Source organism: Brassica rapa, chromosome A09 (genome assembly GCF_000309985.2).
Source record: "Brassica rapa cultivar Chiifu-401-42 chromosome A09, CAAS_Brap_v3.01, whole genome shotgun sequence".
Taxonomy (NCBI): domain Eukaryota; kingdom Viridiplantae; phylum Streptophyta; class Magnoliopsida; order Brassicales; family Brassicaceae; genus Brassica; species Brassica rapa.
The window spans coordinates 25,730,364-25,752,909 of NC_024803.2; the positions used below are offsets into that span (position 1 = coordinate 25,730,364).

The 22,546-nt window shown below is 30.1% G+C and overlaps 3 protein-coding genes across 8 annotated transcripts; 1 reads left to right on the plus strand and 2 right to left on the minus strand.

Annotated features, from left to right (window-relative positions):
• The first annotated feature begins 3,574 nt into the window (after positions 1 to 3,574).
• On the plus strand, positions 3,575 to 6,348 carry LOC103840195. Of its 6 annotated transcripts, none has more exons than XM_033281315.1 (8): positions 3,575 to 4,134; positions 4,216 to 4,280; positions 4,355 to 4,469; positions 4,546 to 4,656; positions 4,731 to 5,014; positions 5,382 to 5,550; positions 5,658 to 5,815; positions 5,910 to 6,348. In XM_033281315.1, exons 2-8 carry the CDS (start codon positions 4,278 to 4,280, stop codon positions 5,946 to 5,948), a joined length of 879 nt encoding a protein of 292 aa, XP_033137206.1. In that variant the 5' UTR covers positions 3,575 to 4,134; positions 4,216 to 4,277; the 3' UTR covers positions 5,949 to 6,348. The 6 variants fall into 6 exon arrangements, with proteins under 6 accessions (XP_033137206.1, XP_033137205.1, XP_033137209.1 ...); XM_033281314.1 differs by having other exon boundaries at positions 4,234 to 4,280; XM_033281318.1 differs by having other exon boundaries at positions 3,577 to 4,134; positions 4,234 to 4,280; positions 4,342 to 4,469.
• Positions 6,349 to 9,786: 3,438 nt separating this feature from the next.
• Positions 9,787 to 12,592, minus strand: LOC103840196 (serine carboxypeptidase-like 18). The gene is given in 14 exon segments (XM_009116678.3): positions 9,787 to 10,018; positions 10,116 to 10,403; positions 10,504 to 10,575; positions 10,667 to 10,703; positions 10,705 to 10,808; positions 10,889 to 10,975; positions 11,067 to 11,168; positions 11,268 to 11,302; positions 11,406 to 11,508; positions 11,594 to 11,716; positions 11,817 to 11,893; positions 11,978 to 12,113; positions 12,115 to 12,124; positions 12,225 to 12,592. Coding segments are annotated over 14 exon segments (1,404 nt in total). The 5' UTR covers positions 12,374 to 12,592; the 3' UTR covers positions 9,787 to 9,937.
• A 6,897-nt stretch (positions 12,593 to 19,489) lies between these two features.
• Positions 19,490 to 22,322, minus strand: LOC103840337. Its single transcript, XM_033281320.1, has one exon. The coding sequence runs from the start codon at positions 20,032 to 20,034 to the stop codon at positions 19,561 to 19,563; it is 474 nt and encodes a 157-aa protein (XP_033137211.1). The 5' UTR covers positions 20,035 to 22,322; the 3' UTR covers positions 19,490 to 19,560.
• Positions 22,323 to 22,546: the final 224 nt, after the last annotated feature.

Here is a 22,546-nt window from a genome sequence, read left to right on the forward strand (position 1 = left end):
AGCACCGTTGCTCCTGAGATCAATCTCCAATCATAATTAGACTATTTGACAATTTCCAAGTGACTGCGAACACAAACCTAGAATTCTCAGGTATATTATCATATTGCATCTGGGTTTATAATATGTTTCGTTATCATAACTGATATTTAAACTCGCATATATGGTTGGGCAAATTCGTTATGTCCAAGGCTCTGACCTTAACAAAGAAACAACTCGAGTCGTTATCCGTCTCCTCATTGATCCATAAGAAACAATCAACACACAATTCCCTTTATATTATTATCTATATTGTGCTAACATCAATAATCAAAAATATTTCCTATCCAAATTATGTGGTCGTCTATTTATCTCCCTTACTTATCAAACTAATTTTACACAAACATTTATGAGCCATTTGCAAGAAAAATATACAATAAGTGCAAAATTTGCAAAAATGGAAAAACACAAAAAAACATGGTTGTCAGTAATCTCTCTCTAGAGTATTTTACTATTTGCCCCTTACTCTAACTAGCTAGTCTAAATTAATATAAAAACCAATTATATTATAAAGTATATATATATACACACGTAATGATCGATCCAAGGCAAGCTTGAAAATCAGGGATGGAAGGCTTCACCTTAGCATGAAACAACTTCTTTGCAACCAAAGTCACGAAAAAAAGAATCTGGTCGCTTATCGTCAAAACCAAAGAACCTAAAGTAGTGATGTTCATCTTAAGCACTTCTACAGCTATAGCCATAAGATCTTTACACAAAGAAACTCCAATTTTACTATTATCGTCTTCTTCTTGATACACATAATTGAAAGTTTCTCATTGGCTCCTTTATGAGAACTACCGGCTTGAACCATCTTGTACTTGGACCATCCACGCTCACTAGCCTTGTTATAAAACCTCTCAGTATATAGTAACTATGTGAGTTAGCTGGATATACTCTCATTTATATGGATAATTTTTAAATTAGCTGGATATACTCTCATTTATATGGATACTTTTTAAATTAGCTAGATATACTCTCATTTATATAGATACTTTTTAAATTAGTATTGTTATATTCTGAATTATCTGGATATTTTACTTGTTAGCCATAAGATCTTTACACAAAGAAATTCTGGTTTTGCCATTATCGTCTTCTTCTTGATACACATAATTGAAAGTTTATCATCGGGTCCTTTATGAGAACTACCGGCTTGAACCATCTTGTACTTGGACCATCCATGCTCACTAGCCTTGTTACAAAACCCCTTAGTATATATTAACTATGTGAGTTAGCTGGATATACTCTTATTTATATGGATAATTTTTAAATTAGCTGGATATACTCTCATTTATATGGATAATTTTTAAATTAATATTGTTATATTCTGATTTATCTGGATATTTTACTTGCTAGCTGGTATGTAATTTATATTTACCAACTATTTGATCAATTGATGGTTGTTATTTTTTATCAATTCAGATAAACAAATGACTAGATTACGTGTTCGGCTAAACATAGAATTAACTCTTTAACAAATTGCAGTACATATGATTAAAATAGTTGTTTAGCCGGATATAACTTTATAAGTATAACTATTTTTAATATTAGTTTTAATTCCTAAACAACATATAATTCTTATTTGATGTCTCATCGGCGACATCACCGATATAAAGATTTTCTGCCAAATCTGATCTCTCCACTGGAAACGTGGTTTACACTTTCTACATCTTCACTGTTTCTTACTCTTTGTGGCGAAAATCAACAGTTGACTACAACCTCAATCTCATCATTCGATCTCGTTTTTTTTTTGCTGTTCTCTCTTCTCTTCCGAAGGACTAGACGTAAGAGACGTTGTTATTAGAGAAAGCCATCTCGATCATGAATCAGAAAAAATGAAGTTCTAAAAAGAGAGAAACCAAGAACAAAATCCAGAAAAAAAGAAAACAACAAAGTTGTAGGGAGATACACAAAAAAAGAAAGAAGAATCACAATTCTTGAGATAAACGAATACATTACATTGCTTCCATGACAATGGAGATAAGAAAGACAAAGATTTAATTCAACACCACGAAAAGTAGAAAGAAAGAGAGAGTATGTTTTGCTTTAGATGAGTAGGGGTAAAATGGCTATTAGAAAAAAACAGATCATCATAAAAGTGGGTTTTCCATTTTTGCAAATATCATGGTTATCTGTGTATAGGAGGTGCAATTACTCAACATTTATTTTACAGCTTAAAAGAAACCACAACAACCCAAACAATCAAAACACCAAAAACTAAAATTCTAAAAAAGACGAATCATTAATAATCACCTCTCTTTTTTTTTGTCTAATCTTAGAAATAAACTTCAAAACAAATATACCAAACCAATCACCTCAACTAAAACTCAACGACACATACATCAAGTCAGCTAAACAAATACAAACTACACGGCCAGCTATTTAACAATTTACAAACTTACTTTCCCAACGACACATACATCGAGTCAGCTAAACAAATACAAACTACACGTACGGTCAGCTATTTAACAATTTACAAACTTACTTTCGCAACGAATAAGACGAAGACGACAACTAAGATTAGTGAAATTACCTAAACAAAAAAAGTAGAGTAAGTTATGAACTCTGATAAATATATCTAATAATGATTTTTGTTTACATATTATCCATCAAATAAAAGATAAACAAACACAGCCACAACAGGAGATACAAGAGACAATTCTGACAGACACAAAGGCGGCAACAACATCTCCACCTGCTCACTTCTCTTGTCTTATAAAAATAGCTTACATGCTCAATGTCAACATGCCAATGCTATTGTCTTCTTATGAGAAATACATAAATTCGTTTAAAACTCATTAAACTCCAAATACTCAGAACTGTCACTCATTTTATAGTTATTTCTACAAGTTTTCATGTATTTGTTTTAAAGGTCCGATTAAAAGAACACATTTAAAAATAATAAAAAAACATATAACAAACATAATAAGGATAATAAAAATTATTACTTAATACATACAATTTACACAACTAAACTGGAAAAAAATATCCAGAAACAAAAGGTACTCTCAACAATTTTAATATAATTTATGTACTTTCAACAATACAAGAAACAAATTAAAAAGATAAACAAACAATAAATCTCACTGACACAGCAAACAACAACACGAACTATATCAATCACAATACTAACAAAGTTTAGTCCTTCATAAGTGGAAAACAATGCATACACAGTTCATCATCACAACACTAACCCTATAACAATAAAAAAAAAATTGAAAAACAACTCAAAACTCAAAATTCATAATTAAAATAACCCTAGCAAATATTAAGATGAAACAAGAACTCTATCCAAAACTCCGCGCTTACGCGGAGGCAATGCCCTTAGTAAACAAAATAGGAGAGTTAAGCAAGTGTAAATGCTATTCAACCATGTGCCTTCTTTTTTTTTTGCAGACAGACTTAAACGAATGACAAGCAGTAGTTAAGGGTGCTACGGTTTTGTCTTAATCTTTCACTTCTTCTAGAAAATCTAACAATCAATACAATACTAAAAGGGAGATATACTCAACTCTCAGCCTGTCCACCTAGGATTAAAAAATTAGCCAATCATAGAAGTTTAATCCACCACGTCATAACTGATTTAACGTGATAAAACTTGTGCGAGAGGACTTTCATAATGGGCTTCTAATAATTTGTCCTAGCCAATTTAAATCAGCCCAAAAACTGACGATATCATTTTGCCTCTTCTGCTCTTCCACTTCACCATCCGTTTCTTTTGGAGTTATTGCGATCTACTCTCAATAATTCAATTCCAGATCTTTACTCCTATCGCTATCCTTCCACCTCCCTTTTATGTCTCCTCCTCTTAGATGAATCCTTTTGTAGACAAGCCTGCTATGTTCTTTACTCTTGCAATTTTAGTTTTTTTTTTTGTGCCTGTCGAAGCCATGGCCTCAAATCCAGACGGATCAAGATTAATTATCGTCATGAATCAATGCTGTCTTCCACTACCTCCATACATAAGCTGATGACTCCTTCCAGAGTTAAGACTTATCCTCACAGCAGGTTTCCGCTGGCTGACCTACGTGACTGAGAAGCGTCTCCGGCGAAGCTATACTCGGTCGGGTTCAGTTTCGATCCGATACTTTTGAAAAGGTTAAAATTAAGTTTCTCTTATACTTTCATCTCTTTGGGGTTTTGATTGGGTAGTGTCTGCAATCTAGAGATTGATTTCAGATTTTTCCCTTTTAACAGCAACAACGAAAGGTAAAGGGAGCGAAAAGCACGAACATACCACCATGGTAAAACTTTTGATTTTCTTCTGAATTTTCTAAAACTAATAATAATGTGATAAAATCTCAGTTTTTGGTTTAAGCCAGCGCAGATGGTTTTCATGGACAGAGATTATACGAAGAAGAAAGTTCGAAGCTTAGTAGCTGAGTCTTGGGAGTTTCTGTACGCCATTCCGGTGACTAAGACAAGAGCATTCTGTGAGGTTGATTTTGATTGGGTAGTGTCTGCAAACAGTTGATAACAAACAGTTGGCTCTGTTTATCCCTACTCCAGATGAGAGCTCTGATTCCTCCAAACCGATCGAGTTCTTGGTTCGGCACGGTGAAGCTCCGCAGGAACTTTGTGACACAGTTTGCAATTTGTATGCAGTTAGCACCTCCACAGGTTAGTTCTTTGTTGTACTATGTTCTCTTTCAGTTTCCAAAAAATATATGTTGTAAAATTTAATCAATATGCAGGTCTCGGAGGTATGCACTTGGTGTTGTTTAAGGTTGGGGGCAACCATCGTCTACCTCCTACAACACTTTCCCCTGGTGACATGGTTTGCATAAGAATTTGTGACAGTAAGGGTGCTGGAGCAACTTCTTGTACGCAGGGGTTTGTTCACAGCCTTGGAGATGATGGGTGCAGCATTGGCGTTGCTCTAGAATCTCGCCATGGAGATCCTACTTTCTCCAAGCTCTTTGGAAAGAGTGTCAGAATTGATCGTATTCATGGGTTGGCCGATGCTCTCACTTATGAGGTATATTTTTGTAGAGTTTAATCCCAGTAATTTTCATCTTTACGACATTCGAAGATGCTTATCATGGCTTTTTTTTTTGCAAGTGTTTGCTCATATGTCGATTCTTCTCATTACTATTTCTTTAGAAAATTTCCACTGAAACATTACATGATACTATCTTTGCTTGTGGTTGAATGTCGCGCTGCTCCTGAGCTTGCGAAAGATGATTCGCGTCTTCTTTTGTTTGGTGATTAGAAATTAAACAAAAGTGTCGAAAATGAGCTTACCTTTACCTTTGGTGGTCTAATTGACTGCAACAGACTCACCATGGTAACCCCACGACACTTAAGGTTTAACATCATCTTTCTTTTTTTTCCACTTACTGCAGCCTACTTGGATAACACAATGCCCGCTGCTTCTTCTCGACACAAGAATGTCATATGGGAGTTTGTCAATGGCCTGCGAGGAGCGTCTAGATCCAGCTGGTACAGGCTCATTATACAATGAAGGAGAAGCAGATATTGTGGTTAATCACGTCATCGCGTTGATTTATGCAGGTGAGTAGTATATTTTCAGTTAGTTGTAAATTAGAAGAAACAAGCCATAGTTTGAAGACTCACGCATGTTTAAGCTCAATATCCTAATAAATTCCAAATGATTGTAGGGGTTAGTACAATGGCTATAGCCGTTCAATCCCCATATGTTGCTCAGGTGCAGCTTCTCAGAGAAAGGCTAGATGATTTTCCAGTTGCTGATGGAGTTGAGGTCGCAACCATTGACAGCTTTCAAGGACGGGAGGCTGATGCAGTGATCATATCAATGGTACACTATTACCTTCTGTAGCATTGCATACCTTTTTATTTTATTTTGCCAAGTGCAAAGAAGACTGATGTAGTTTGTTGCTGCTTTTGTATAGGTACGGTCGAACAACCTAAGTGGGATTCCTAGGGGATAGCAGAAGGATGAACGTAGCCATAACAAGAGCCCGGAAGCACGTGGCGGTGGTATGCGATAGCTCAACAATCTGCCACAACACGTTCCTTGCAAGACTGTTGCGTCACATACGCTATTTCGGAAGAGTGAAACATGTAGACCCAGGTAGCTTGGGTGGTTCAGGACTAGGCTTGGACCCGATGTTGCTAACTCCGCCAAACATACAATGTAACTACTACCAACAACAAGAAAACCAAAAACTTATTTTCTCTCTCTATCTTGGTGTAATATGTTTCCATGGCGAGTTGTTCCTTGTACAGGAAAATATTTATTTTCCATGCATCTACAAGAAAATATTTATTCTCCCCTGCTAGGTCTTCATGGAGTAAATTGAACACTGATAAAATTATATTATTATAATACTGTTTCTCTCAAATTAAAATATTCATAACTTGAATAAATATACATACATAATTTATGAATAAAAAATAATGTTGCCCCAAAAAAATATACATAATTTATGAATAAAAAAATAGGTGTAGCCTAAGAAATCACATAGTTCTTATAAAATTACAAACTACAGAACTTGAAAGCTTCCTACTCATTTCTCTTTGAATTGAATAATAACACCATTAACTCTCATAATTAGATGTATTTTTTCTAATTTATGAACACTATAATCATTTTACATTCTGCTATTATTGTCTTTAATAAAACCCAAAATATTTATAGATTTCATGAAACAAAAAAACTGTCACTAACAAATAAGGTACCTTCACTAAAACATTTCACCCATTGTCACTAATTTCTGACCGGTAACTTTTTTTTTTGAAACACTCTAACCGGTAACTATCACCAAACATTAGGAACAAACAAGGAAAAAACAGAAAAAAAAAAAATTTCAAAAATAATTATTTTTTATCAAATTTATTGAGGAACAAATTTGTTCTATACTACTTACAATAAAAAATGAATAGAAAGAAAAAAAAAATTCTTTATAAATGATAAAAATTAGAATTATTAAGAAATAGTGTTCCTCTTGATTTATTTGGTCATCATTTAAAGCTTAATTATAAGTCATTCAGTACAATAAACATAAAATTGTATATTCCAGTAGCAATAGTGAAGTTAATGTTAATTTGTAGTCAATATAACGCTATACCCACATATTATATGAAAGATAGATTACCAAAATTTATTTATGAAACATATCATTTATATAAATTTTAAACCAAATATTTCAGATCAAATTAGTATTTCAACGTAATTCTGTAAATTATTTCTCTTATAAATTTAGCTATAGCTATATTACAAAAATGAAATTTGCACATAAAAGAAGAAAAGGGTAATAAAACTGAGCTTCATCTATTATAATTTCTACACATGTAACATATAGCTCAAATTTGTTAAGAAAACACAAATTCTTTTTAAGAAAAATTAGTCACATAATTGGCTAAAACCAAGTGCTTAATTTTCTGGATATTAACTAAGGTTTAGGAAATTTCTTAATACATATTAAATATAATGATATTTGTATAAACCCGGGCATAGCCCGGACAAAATCTCTAGTATAAAGTAAACACATTAGAAAGAGCTTCTAAAAACCAAATAAAGTTATAGTATCATGACTAAAAAGTCAACGTTCACATTCAAAATCAATCATTTCATGACATTTCAGAAGTTTGCAGTTATAGTTCTTGCTGATTTAAAAAGACTACGTTAAAAGCTTGAAAAATCCTAAATCTATTTTATTAAATTAGGAATATGACCGGTTGATATATATTTAGTTCAATATTGATTTTTTCAAGACATTTCCAACCCATAATACTATTTTAATGTTAAGACTACATTATTTTAGTGTAATTTCAGCACTACAAAAATTATTCTCTAACCATAACATCAAATTTCACACTAAAAAATATTTTCTAATATTAAATGTATTTATTTTTCATTTATTTAATTATCTATTTTACTAATAAGTGAATAGTATTTTAGTAGGGTAAATAGTATTTTAGTGTGGTGAATACTATCACACCAATTTGGTGTGAAATTATAGGGTTGCACTAAAATCATGTGAATTTTAGTGTTGAATTGGAGAACGTTTTTGTGTCAAAATCACACTAAAACTCTTGTTGGGTTAGAGATGGCCTCATGATCTACTTAAAAAAATAAGACAATTCTCTCAAATAGTCATTTTAAGTTTTTGTCATAAAAATAGCACTCAAAAAAGAAAATGATCAAAATAGCCCTCTTTTATTTTAAAAATTTTAATTTTAATTTTAATTTTTTAAAATTTGAAACCCTATCCCCAAAACCTCACCCCTTAACTCTAAATCATAAGTCTAAATTAGTTAACACTAGAGTAAAAATTCATTTTTACCCTTTACCAAAATTTATTTTGATAAAGAGTATTTTGTTGATGACTATTTTTTATCCTTTATTTTGGTCATTTTTTTCGTTGATGACTATTTTTGTAACAAAAACTTAAAAAAGAGTATCCTAAAGAATTTCTATAAAAAATATAACTGTAACTACTTTTTGTTAACCCTCTATTTTAATCCCAAAAATCTCTGAGCCAGTTCACTCAAATTCATACATTAGTCTACGATTATATATTGAGAATATTGAAACACAACCACTTTTATTGAATTCATAATAAAAGCAAACTAAACTTAATGGCCAGTAAAATAAATTAAGACGATGAATTGTAAATAACATAAAGCTGACGAGCTTTCAAGACTCATTAATTATTTTTTGGGGAAATTACATATTTACCACTTTCATGGTACCACTTTTCATTTTTACTACCACTAAAGAGATATTTTCAAAAATACATTCTTCATTAAGTGGCAAAAGACTTTTATGCTCTTGTTATTTATTCATATAATAAATCATTATATAAATAATAATAAAAAAAATAAAATAAAAATAAAAAAAATAAAATAAAGTAAAATTTTTATATGTTTTCGAATTATACTTTTTCAAATTCGAACTTTTTTATAAATTTTTTTTTCGAATTTTTTTTATTTTTAATTTTTTTTTAGAAAAACGAAAATTATGTTTGAAACTATTTTTTAAAATTTTTTATATATTTTTTAAGTCTTTATTTATATATTTATTAGAATCCTAAATTTCACATTCCAAAAACCCTACCCCACCCCTCAACTCTAAACCCTAAGTCTAGATTAGTTAACCCTAACGGTATAATTATCTTTTACCCTTCATTAAAAGTGAGGATAAAAGTGGTTAGTATAAACATGAAAAGTGATACTATGAATGTGCTATTTGTGGCAATTTTCCTTATTTTATTAATTATTATTTTATTAATAATTATTATTTATATTAGTTTAATATTTATTAAACTAAACCACTAAAATAAAATCAAGTTGAAATAACAAATAATTAAATCAACAAAAACCATAATGTAGGTCAGAATTATCTCAAATCCTTAAAAATGGTTCAATTTAAAATACAAAATTAATAATATAAACGAAATTTAATAAAATTATAGAAAAAATTAAAACGCACAAAAATGAATTTTATCAATGGAGAATGAGTTAAAAATATAAACTATTTTATTTAAATTAAAATATTAAAATAAAATCAGTGTGAAATAATTTTAACATGTTAAATAAATAAAATTATAATATGTGTTAGTATTATTTGGAGTCTTCAAAAATTTAGTCATGTTTGAAATAACAAAAATAATTCATAGAAATAAATTTAAGATAAATTTCATTAAAAAATATATATAATTTATTAAAAATCATAATTTTCATTACGTAAAATATTTATCCGCTTTTTGAAGAACGAGTCAGAATCTAGTATTTGCTTTAAAACGAACTATCTACACAAAAAAGTCGATATAAAAATGATTTTAACCAAATATATTATTCCGAGCAACAAATTTAAAGTAATGGTTGAATGTGATTGTTAAAAGGAAAGAGAAAATGATTCATATCTTAATTATTTGATCTTTGCAAGTGTTGAACTCGTTGAGGCTCTACTATGTTATAGAGGTTGATTACGGATCCACCTTTGAAACATCATGAAGCTTTCATATGGTTTATACTCTGCAGTGTGCCCGCCTCCCTACAAAATTAAACCAATTACAAAATCTTTTATCAATTCTAACGTGTAACGACGATAACAAAACATGAGAATGAAAAACCAAAAAAAAATCACTTACTTTGATAGTGGCAAACGTCATGTTGTTGACGTAACTCCTTGTGTTTCCAATAACTTGATTGTCAACAAACCATGGCCTCCATTGATCAATGATCGAATAGTTTAGAGATCTAATCCAAGCTACGGTTCCAACATAAGGCACCATCATATCATGATCGCCACTGACACTGTAAACCAATGACCTATATAACCCTTTTCTGCTAATGTTCATATGGTACGGTAGACTACTCTTTATGTTTTTCTCATAAGCCATATCCCAATCGCATCTCATCCATTTCCCTATACTTCCCTGAAAAATTTACATACATTAATTGATTGATAATATATTATATGGTTGTTAGATAATAACATGCATGTAATTATGTATATATGAATGTAAAATGACATACTTTCTCCACATGAAGCGCTTTGCGTACATCTTCATCATTAGCCCAATATGTAGCTAAAACATAACGGTACATCTGCACATTTCATCTCAGTGGTTTATATAACAACATGATTTCCACTGCATAACTAAACCAATCCTTTTCTTTATTTTTTTCCTTGGCTTACATAGCAACCAGGAGTTGGAAGATAAAGATCTGACTGGTCTTTCGAGACTTCTTCTTCCAGCATTCTCCATTGAAAATGGATTTGGTGAAGCCAAATCACACAATGGTATCAGAATAGAACCTTCATTTATCCTTGATACACACTGTCATCAATCATCATAATCAGCAATGCAAAAAGAATTAAACTAGTCTTGGTTTATTCACATTTTTAAACTTTGTTTACCTTATCGTAGTCTTCCACCAATTTCAAGCATTGTGTATTAGTGTGGTCTATGTTTACATAGTTTCCGTTGCAGCTTATCTTTAGCGACTGAAAACAAGAGTTACAAGAAACTAGTTTAATGAAAGTACTTACATTAGGGTATAGAAGAGACTAGGTAAGACTTCAATATATTATATACCTCAAAAAGTTCATCAGAGATCAGTCCCATTCCATGTGCGTATGGAATCTTGGCGTTATGATCTTTATCAAGTTCTGTTGACGGATTCCCAAGAACATAGCCCTGTTGGTAAAAATGATGCTTTCAAACAAGGTTTACATATCTATAAAGTTATGAATCATAATTTATAATGAAAATATAGTGAAGATACTGATCGTGAACCTTAAGATTCATCGGTTTGTTGCTATTTTCATTTCCTGCGTAACCATAATGTGTAAGAGCGTAATAAGTGGCTAAGTAAAATAATATCCAAAGAAGATCAGAAGATGGATAATGGAAAAAAAAACAACAAAATCAAACCTATTGAGATCTGTTGAACAATGGCTGGCACAACTATACCAGCGTAAGAATCTCCACCGACATAGAGAGGATTTGAGACAAACTCTGGATGCTCCACTAGCCACTACAACAACAACAACAACAACAAGGATTGAAAAGATTATGATATACTTTTACTGAAGAGACATATGTTTATGCAATATTGGAACCTTTTGGAGAAACTCATAGGTCTGTTTTGCTTCTCCTGTGTCACTAGGCTTATCAGCAAGAGGGGTTGTTGAATAAGAGAAGCCAGTCCCAACAGGTTGGTCCAAGAATATTATGCTTGCTACCTAAAATATAATAACCAAATAAAAAATATCATGAAACCAGCAAAAAAAAAACAAGAATCGTAATCTCTAATCTAAGATAGTCAATAGGTGATGGGTTTACCTTTGTCCAGGAATAGGAAGTAGAGACAAGAGAAGGCAAACCTCCATTGTAGCCTTCAGTCTTGAAAGTCAACGGCCCTGCACTTAAACCAATAAGACTAACACACAAGTAGAATCAATTAAAAGTCAACTCTTAAAAGTTTTTTTCCCTCTTCAAACTACCAATCTCGAAAGCAAGAGCAGAGAGAGCAGTGCAGGCAGGTCCTCCTGTTAACCAAATCAGAAGAGGATCTTCTTCAGGCTTGTTCTCTGATTTGATGAAATAGTAGAAAAGTTGGACTTTCTCTTCTTCACCAACAACCGATATAGCTTTCCATAAGAAAGATGCAAATATATTTAACTCAGTTGGGTTGTTTTATTGTTTAGTCATGAATATAGAAAAGCAGAGGAACACGAAGAGAAAACAGACCCAGTTTCAAGGTGGAAAGGAAGAGGACCTTCAAAACCGGGAAGATGGCTGATAACAGAAGCTGTATCAACACCATGTTGAGTCAAGAGGAGGAGTTGAAGCAGGAGAAGCAACTTCATCTTCCATGCTTTAGACATTCTTGATTTCATTTCAGGAAACAAAACAGACTAAAGAAGGATGGTTTTCTCATATCTGCGGACAATATATATCCGAACTCAAGAGATCAAACTGAACTACTGTGTTCCGGTTTGGCGTCGATTAAACCGATATATTGGTTCAGCTACGATACATGAAAACTGAAAAGATTGGTTTCCCCCGCTTAGCATGACCCTACTCAAGGATGACACGCACAAAATAATTGGAACCGAACGGTTTGATGGAGTGGTGGTCCCAGTTGAAGTGACGTATCCTTGGATCCCTGCTACGTGCTCCAACTGCAAAGAGCTTAGGCATGTAGATAAATAGGTACGAAGAATCGTAAAACTTAATCGGTTGGCCTTTAACCAGGTTTTAAGATTTAGTACCTAACGGTTTAATCGGTTTAATAGATACCTGACGGACAAAGACTAATTCGATATTTGCTAACAAACAAGAGATTAAATTCATCGTTTTTTTCTGGTTTAACTAGAAACCAATTATCCTCTATCTTCTTTCGAAATATTATTATTTTGTATCAGTCTTTCAGATTCATGAGAACTTAATTAAGCTTACAATATATTAACTTATACTTCAACTTGTCGTTTTCCACAAAAAAAAATGTTATAATATAGCCCACGTCTTGGTCTTTACGACTAAAAAAATAAAATAGTCTACTCTCTTGGACGACTGGATCAGTTCAGTGTGTTTAAGTATTCATCACCTAATCAATCCTTTTCTACACTGAATTTCCTCTTAATATAGAAGTAAAAAATAGCATTCATTTATAATATTGGAAAATATAGCAGTTCTTTTTAACACATTTGAGCAGAAACTCATTTCTGTGTTAGAATTGCTCCATTATAAAAGAAAATATTAAGAGTGGTGGGAGATGGTCCTATATATCGTCTAGTTATCTTTGAAGGTAACAATAAATCAGTCTGAGATTTGGTTGAAGGCAAGAAGAAGAATTTCAATCTATATAATCGGGTAACGTAATCTCTTATATATTAATTGAAAAACATTACAACATTGTTTTGTATCCACGTGTCATCATGAGAATAAAATTCAAAATTCTTAGAGAAATAGATTGGTTCATCTTAATTTGTATTATATTTTTTTATTAAACTAACTATTAAATTGATAAATAGTATTTAAAATAATATTTTCTCGCATTTTCTTTAAATAAAAGCTACAAAATTGCCTAATATGATTAATGTATATATGATAATTAATGATTATGAATAATAAATATTTGATAATAATTTTTGTATTTTAGCTCTTTTTGTTTAATTTACTACTAGCTTAAGACCTGCACAATTGCGCGGGATGAATGTTATATATAAAACTAATTTATCTATTATTATTTATTTGTATTCATTTACGTATTATATATGTAATTAAATTAGAGTAAAAATATAAATCAAAACAATACATCTTGTTTATTTACGATACTTTTTTGATAAATAAATCAAAATAATCATTTTATTTATTTCATATGGTATATAACTAAATTTCAATGACATGGACATAGATATATAGTATATTTTAATATAAATATTTATTATTGAGAATTCATACTCATATGATAAACAAAAAAAAAATTATAATGTGCAATTTTCTGAATGCAAATTTTAAAATTAAAATATTAAGGTTTCAATACTTTTTCAATACAAATTTAGAAAGTATCATATTTAAGTATTTTCTATGTTATATAGCTTAATTTTAAACTACATTAATATATAATACGAATGTCTAGTAAATGATACTTCATATTCATACGAGTTATGATCATTTATATATTTTTATTACCAAAAAATGTTAAACTATTGATCACAAAATTTTAGTGTGAGATATTTTACGTTTTTAGTAATTTATACTCGTTTTTAAAATTTAAAATATAACATATAAGAAGAAAATATTTTTTTTTATTATGATTAATGTGGTTATTAATATCTTTTAATAATATAAAATTAAACAAAAAGTAGCTAAGGTACAAAAATTATTATCAAATATTTATTACTTATAATCATTGATTGTCATATATATGTTAATCATATTAGGAAATTCCGTAGCCTTTATTTAAGGAAAGTGTGAGAATATTTTTTTGTATACTATTTATCAATTTAATAGTTAGTTTAATAAAAAAGTATACTGTAAGTTAAGATGGACCAACCTATTATTCTAAGAATTCTGAATTTCATTCTCATGGTGACACATGGCTACAAGATAATGTTGTAATGTTTCTCAATTAATATATAATGGATTATTAAAAGATATTAAGCAACAACATTAACCATTAAATATTTTTTTTCTTATATGTTATATTTTGAATTTTTAAAACGACTATAAATTACTAAAACGTTAAATGTCTCACACTAAAATTTTGTGATCAATGGTTTATCTTTTTTTGGTAATAACAAGATACAAATGATCATAGTATGAATATGAAATCGTATGAATATGAAATCTCATTTACAAGACACTCATATTAGAAACTAAATTTTTAGAAGACTTCTTTTGAAGTATTCTCCATGTAGACTTCTTTAGAAGTTCCTTAGAAGTTTTCTACAAAAAGTCAAAATTTTGACTAACTTCGATTAAATGCAAAAGTAGCATGTTTATCCGAGAAGACTTCAAAAGAAATCTTCTCTGGGAATTTTGACAAAAAAAAATTTAAAAGTAAGCCAATATTTACAAAGAAAGATTTCCGAAGATGTCTTCTGTAGAGTAAACTTCTTAAGAAGTCTTCCTTCGTAAATTTAAATTGCAAAAATGACCTAAATAGAATACTTCTTTTGAAGTCTACACAGTGTAGAATTTTTTTGAAGCCTTTCGTGGATGACTTCAAAAGAAGTCTTCTACGTAAATCCTTATTAAACTTCAAATTTATCCAAAATTGAAATGAATTTTTAATATCTTCTTACTAATTCATGTTTATTAGTCAATATTAGGACTACTGAGTCTAATTTATAACTTAATTCTACTGAGTTTAATATCTTCTTAAGAATTATGAAGTTACACACATTAATGTTAAATAATGTTTTTAGCTAAACGGAGAAGTCTTCTGTAAGTCTTCCTCATAGAAGACTTGTAGACGACTTCATAAGAAGTCTTCTCCGATGATTTTATTTTATTAAGCTGATGTTCTATGCTTGTGGTGTCTTCCTCATAAGATACAATTTTTAACTTCCAGGAGATTTAAAATTTCAACTTTCACTTAAACGTTTTGTGAATTTGACTAAGGTTTCTTGAGAAGTCTTCTCTCTTAATTTTAGCAAATTTACTAAGTTTTTGTGTTGTTGTGTTTTGTTATGTGTGGGTAGAACGATTAAAATATTTTTTGGTATGTTGCATCAATAACTTTAATGAAGTCAAATACTTTTGGCACAACATGAACATATTTACCATTCTTTTGATTAACATCTCTTAAAGTTTACAATATAATTCACAACTAAAATATTACACATACAAATCATAAAAAGATCATAAACAAAACTATTACACAACTAAATATTATTCTTCGACAGAGATAAGCTTGGACTCCACTTCACATCATCTCTTTGAACCACTTTGGACAGAAAAGATTGGAAGATTTCTGAAGACTTCATGGGAAGTCTTCTAGCATAAAATACATTAGAAAATTTTCCAAGAAGTCTTCTGAGAATCTTCCAAAAATTATCCCAGAAGTCTTCCAAAATCTGTCACAGATCTGAAAAATCTGCATATTTAAAAGCTTTCAAATGACTTCAAAATAGAGAAGACTTCAAAAATAAATTTTTAGATAATAAACAAAACATTCACATTAGGTTGGATCTATAAGTTTTTAGAATCTAATATATAAAAGACACAAAATACATATCCAAAATTTACACCACTTTAGGCAGAAGACTTCTTGAAGACTTCGTGGAAAGTTTTCTAGCATAAAATGCATTAGAAGACTTTCTAAGAAGGCTTCTGAGAAGTCTTCCGAGAGTCTTCTGAAAGTCTTCTGAAAGTCTTCTGAAAAGTCTTTCAAAGTCTCTCAGATCTGGAAAAAGCTGCAAATTCAAAAATATTCAAATGACTTCAAAACAGAGAAAAACTTCAAAAAATGAAAATACAAAATAAACAAAACAGTCACACTATGTTGAATCTATAGATTTTTAAAATCTAACATATAAACGCACACATAAATTCATATCCAAAATTTAGAGATCTACCTTTAAAAGAGTGAAAGATAAAAATCATGCAATGAAAAACCTGCAAAAAGAAGAAAAGTTAGTGAGAAGACATAAGAAAAAGTGAGAAATGGATATAAAGTTTGGTGTTTTGATGTTCAAAGAGAATAGAGAGAGGTTAGAGAGTTTTAAAGTGAGAAACATTACATTTTTGTTGCAGCCATTTGAGAGGAAGAAAGAGAATGCGTAAATTTTTTTTATATAAGGAGACAAAAATTCCAATTAGGTTAAATATTTTCGACCCAGAAGACTTCTGGAAGACTTATGGAAGAATCATGAAAGACTTATGTAAGACTTATAGAAGACTTTGATTTAAGCGGGAAACCTAAATAATTTAAAAATTTAGGAACCATAAATTTTACTTAAATTTAGGCGGGATGTGCTGGAAGATTTCTTTTTAATTTTTTTTGTGAGTTTTCTAAACCCTAAAATCAAATAACTATGCAAAAAAAACCTTTTTAAATTTAAAAAAAAAACTTAAAAAGTGTTTAAATCAAATTATTAGATAGTTACTAAACATATATAGGTCAATTTGAAAAAGGAAAAAAAATGAAGATAAGATTTTAAATCTAACCCTAAAGATACCAACAATACTATAACATATGTTACCAAACCTTATACTAGTGACTCATGAACTATCTACATACACTCATCTATGTTGAAAATAATTCAATTTCAGATAAACGAAATTTACATCATTGAAAAATGTTTATTATTACACGATTTCAAATTTTAACCCATGAAAATACTTTTTATAAAAAATTTAAATTATTTTTAATATCTAATCCATGAGAAAACTTTCTCTGGAAGACTTCTGGAAGACTAATGGAAGACTCCTGAAAAACTTATGCAAGACTCCTGGAAGACTTATGGAAGACTTTGATTTAGGCGGGAAACCTAAATTATTCAAAAATATTGGTGGGAACCATAAATTCTACTAAAATTTAGGCGGGATGTGTCTGAAGACTTCTTTTTAAGTCTTCTGTGAGTTTTCCAGACCCTAAAATCAATTAACTATACAAAAAACACTTTCTTAAACTTAAAAAAAACCTTAGAAAGTGTTTAAATCAAGTTATTAGATAGTTACTAAACATATATGAGTTAATTTGAAAAAGAAAAAAAAATAAAGGTAAGATTTCAGAATCTAACCCTAAAGATACATACACTACTATAACATATGTTACCAAACCTTAAACCAATGACTCATGAGCCAATATACATTCACTCATCTATGTTGAAAATAATTCAATTTGAGATGAACTAAATTTACATCATTGAGAAATGCTTATTATTACATGATTTCAATTTTTTACTCATCAAAATATTTTTTATAAAATTATAAAATTATTTTTAAGATCTATTGAACGAGAAGACTTACAAAGAAACCTTCTCTAACGGAGGGTTATAATGGTAAAATTGAATACATGTTTTTTGTTTGTTCATAAAGGGATTGTTGTAATTTCACTAGGCTTTTGAGTTATTTTTGCATTTGATTGAATTTGGGGTACACTTTTGTATTCAAAATCAAGTTTTGAGTCATTTTTGGCAAATTTCCCATATATTAATATAGTTTAAAATTAAACTATATAAAATAGAAAAATACTTAAATATGATAATTTCTAAAGTTGTATTGAAAAAGTATTGAAACCTTAATATTTTAATTTTGAAATTTGCATTCAAAAGATCGCACATTAGAAATTTTGTGTTTATATGAATATGAATTCTCAATAATAAATATTTATATTAAAATATACTATATATCTATATAGTATATCTGTATCATTGAAATTTAGTTATATACCATATAAAATAAATAAAATAATTGTTTTAATTTATTTACCAAAAAAATATCGTAAATAAACAAGATGTAATGTTTTGATTTATGTCTTTACTTTAATTTAATTATATACATAATACGTAAATAAATACAAATAAATAATTATATATAAAATTTATTTTTATATATAACTTCATTTCGCGCAATTGTGCGGGTTTAAGCTAGTATTGAGAATTGGAGAAATAAATATCATTTTATTCTGTTCAAAGCTCAAGTTCAAGTGGACACAAAAACTATAACAATAACGCAGCTGACGGGTTAACAAAATAGGGACAAAATAACCCATTTAAACTTTCAAGGCAACGTTTCTTTCTCTTTTTTTTTTGCTTTTGTTTTGTGCCAACTACTTTGAATAAATCCTCTATGAAGATGCAATTTTAGCATTGGTATTTGGCATATGAAAGAAGATGTTAAATAACTATATCTATTATTTATCCATCTTAACATTAATTGGATCCAGTTTTAAAAACAGAATTTTTGTATTCACTGATTTATGAAATATGACATTGTAATGCAATTCACAATTGCCAGTTTATGAATCTGACACTTTTATAAAATATAAAGTTATTGTTTTGATGAATTTTAAACTCATTAAAATCAATTATTCAAAATTTTGGTTTCTGATTTTGGAGTTATATTAAAATTTAGTATATATCATTAGCCAAAGTTATGTATTAACGCCTACTCTTCTCGACTAGTCGTTCAAAACATTAGGTTCCGATTGACTGTATATCGATTTTACCATAGAGAACCCAAAATCTTTTTAGGCCCAAAAACTAATCCCACAAGATCTTGCATCCGAATATGCAATTAATCCATCAATATATAACACGACTAGGTGACCAAGGTGAATCAAACTCATGGCGGAAGTTCCACCGGGAGCCATTTTACAACTTGACCAACGCAACTTGGTTTAAAAGTAGATTCTTAAACTTGTTATATCTTTGATGGACTTTTAAATACAGAAAAGTTTCTATGCAAATTTATCAAATATTTTTACAAAAATATTTCAACTTCTACAATCAATAAACTCTACCAAAATCCATCCCGCGCATACCTATTTTATTTTTTTGTTCATTTTTTGTTTTGTTTTGGAGGGTTAGCAGTAGATCTCACACTCATTCTATACGCAAACCGTAACATCTTACACCGGCGGTAGTTGTGGTGAATCAGAGCCGGATATGCTCGCCTCCGAGTAGATCATGAATGCATTGAAAGTATCGTAAACCACCACGGAGAGCCAGAGAAACCAGAGAAGAAGAAGGACTAAAGCAAACGGCACGTAAACTACAGAGACTAACACAAGAACGGCTAGACCTCCAAATAGATGGCTTGCGTGTCCCACGATCCTTGGCACTATACCGGGACGCAGCCGCCAGTCAATGGCTTCACGGACGCGAAGAATGGCGTAGAACAAAATGAATACGCAGAAAGAGAGGAATGCTGCTTTATGTGTTTCAAAACCAGATGACTGTTGGTTTATGAGCTGAAGTAATCCTAGAATTCCGGTATTGACCATGACAACGACTTTGTGGACTGCAATGGAGTATGTGATAAACATTGACGTTTCATCGCCGGAGATTTGGAGTGTTTGGTTAGTGGTGGAGAAAGCCTCCATAGTTTCTATATTATATGTTTTTGTTTGTTTATCTCTTCTTGATTTTCAATGTCGACATCGATCAATGCAAATTTATAAGAAGAGCAGCGCAAGGATCAATATCCGTGTATTGTTTTGTCTTATTGACTTCTATGGATCACGCTCTTACGGATAGAAGTTGGAACACAAACAGAAAGAACATTCTAAATTTCGGGGGGGGGGGGGGCATTTAAGAATGAGATTATGTGGAATGGAAATGAGTATTTTGTCACGTGTTTCTTTTAATTGTCATCTCTTCTTTTCTACACGAGAGAGAGTACACACGTACTTGTGTTCATATGCTTCTAAAAAGAAGTACATGTAACATGTGTCTTGATTGAATAATAAATACGTAAAAGTAGATACAAATCTATATATGGATAAAAACGAAAATTACAAAAAATCCATTCGCGGATCTTACTTAAATTAATGTATACGCACGATTATTACGTCCTATTTTTTTTTATTCTACAAAAAGTTACGTACATGGAATGTTATAACGTACGATAATTTTACATGTGCAGGAAAGAGAGTACATGTAACATGATTTTTGATGTTTTAACAAAAAAATAAGAAAAACATGTTTTATGGTTGAATAAAAATGTATATTTGATAATGAAAAATCTTACTTCAATAAACTTATTAAATTATGTAAAGTTTATATAACCAACAAAAAGTTAACCTACTGGCAAAATTCCTGAAAAAGATACTTGGAACCCATAATTAATTTCATGATAGTTATTTGCACATCAAATTAATTTTTAAAAAAGTTGTTGATTAGTATGATTTAGGCACTCTGAAAAGATTTTATGTACCAAATAGTATAAAAACTATAAAAACAAAATTAACTAAATTAACACTCTATATATAAACCCTTAACTTTAAACTATAAACACCTAAACCTAAATTTTGAACAGTGAACATGTATGACTTATGGCTGGAACAAGTTTGCATGGTTGTCTCAGGTGAATAATCTGTAACATATGTTTCATATCTTCTCACATGAACATTAATGTACTACTTACGGTAACATATATTTCAATAACTTTATAAGATCAATACTCAAATTCATAAATATTATTTTTTCTTAAAAGTAAGGAAGGAGGCAAGCAAATTAGCGGACATCTGAAATCTACCAAAAACCGAATAAAATACTGAAATGTTTATAGTAAATTAATTTTAAAAGAAAACCACGTATATAAAATCTAAAAATGACATAAATAAATTGAATCTAAATTCGAATAAAACAGTGATGATCCTAAAACACCAAATCGCCCATATTTCTAATTATTTGTCCGGCTCAACTCAAAATGAAAAAAATTAGTATCAAGAGAATCATTTAGTGATGTATAAGGTGCTAAACATGCAAGTCACTGATTCAGTTATAGCACTCTCTGACCACAGGTGTCTAGATACAAGCATGAATAATAGATTTAATGCACCATACACATCAAACAAGGTGCTGATAGATAAGCCGGTACATGAACCCTGTATTTTCTTCATTAATATATAATGCACCCTGTATTTTCTTCAATAATATATAATGCAACGTTAATGCATAAGTTTCTTTTTACACACTTTAATCTTCTATGTGTTGCTAGTAAACACGTCTTGGTACCCTCGTAATCTACATATAATGCGTCGTTACACAAACTTCACAATAAAAATGTCTCATGTTTAGAAAGTGCAATTCAAAATCTAGTATGTTTTAAATATAATGAACAACCAGACGAGCCAAGGATTGTAGTTTTACAATTTCACCGTACATTAACATCCTTTCTCGATAAAATGAAAATCCGTATCCCAGAATTTTGCAAGTGTTGGAAAACTTTTAGGTGATATGTTAGCAATTATCTGTCTTATAAGGTATAAATTCTTATATATATGGTTAAAACTGGTCATCTTATACTAAAAATGCGAGGTAAAATATTTAGACTTTATAAACCAATTCACAATATTCTGGTGGTTAAAGATAAAGCTCAAAAGATGTCTCGTGGGAAGAGGGGTCAGTCACTTTGGCAAGGTTGTGCTTACGTTAAGATGATGTATATACAAGATCTACTCAAACAAAACAATTTTATAACTATCGCAAAAGCTCAATAATCCAACAAGTGAAAGCTAGCAAATTCTTCGGAAGAATATTATAACCGAATTGAATTCATGGCCTCTAGACTTAAACTTAGTGATTCCATTCAACATTCAGGGTCCGATTGGCATTAGGACTCTGAGGGTTTTGTGGTATTAGAAAGTTTCTGCAACTTTTTTTACCAATAAGGCTATTTAAAAAATAAATCATATTAATTAAAGTTTATAAAGTTCTTATAAAACCCTTTTTCTTCTTTTGTTTTGTTTTTCTTAAAGGCAACAATACATGATTTTACAACTTTTTTTCTCGAAAAATATTTTCTTCTTTTCTTCCCTTCATAAATCTTTTATTTAAGTTTATAACAATTTTATTAAAATTTAAGATTAAAAAATTAATCATTGATTTTTT

What these genes read in the sequence shown, in the direction of transcription:
- LOC103840195 (XM_033281315.1), top strand. An exon ending in TGCAGTTAGCACCTCCACAG is followed by an intron (nt 4,657 to 4,730) that starts GTTAGTTCTTTG and finishes ATCAATATGCAG; the next exon opens with GTCTCGGAGGTATGCACTTG. An exon ending in CATCGCGTTGATTTATGCAG is followed by an intron (nt 5,551 to 5,657) that starts GTGAGTAGTATA and finishes AAATGATTGTAG; the next exon opens with GGGTTAGTACAATGGCTATA.
- LOC103840337 (XM_033281320.1), bottom strand. Translation starts at nt 20,034, where the DNA reads ATGGAGGCTTTCTCCACCACTAACCAAACACTCCAAATCTCCGGCGAT.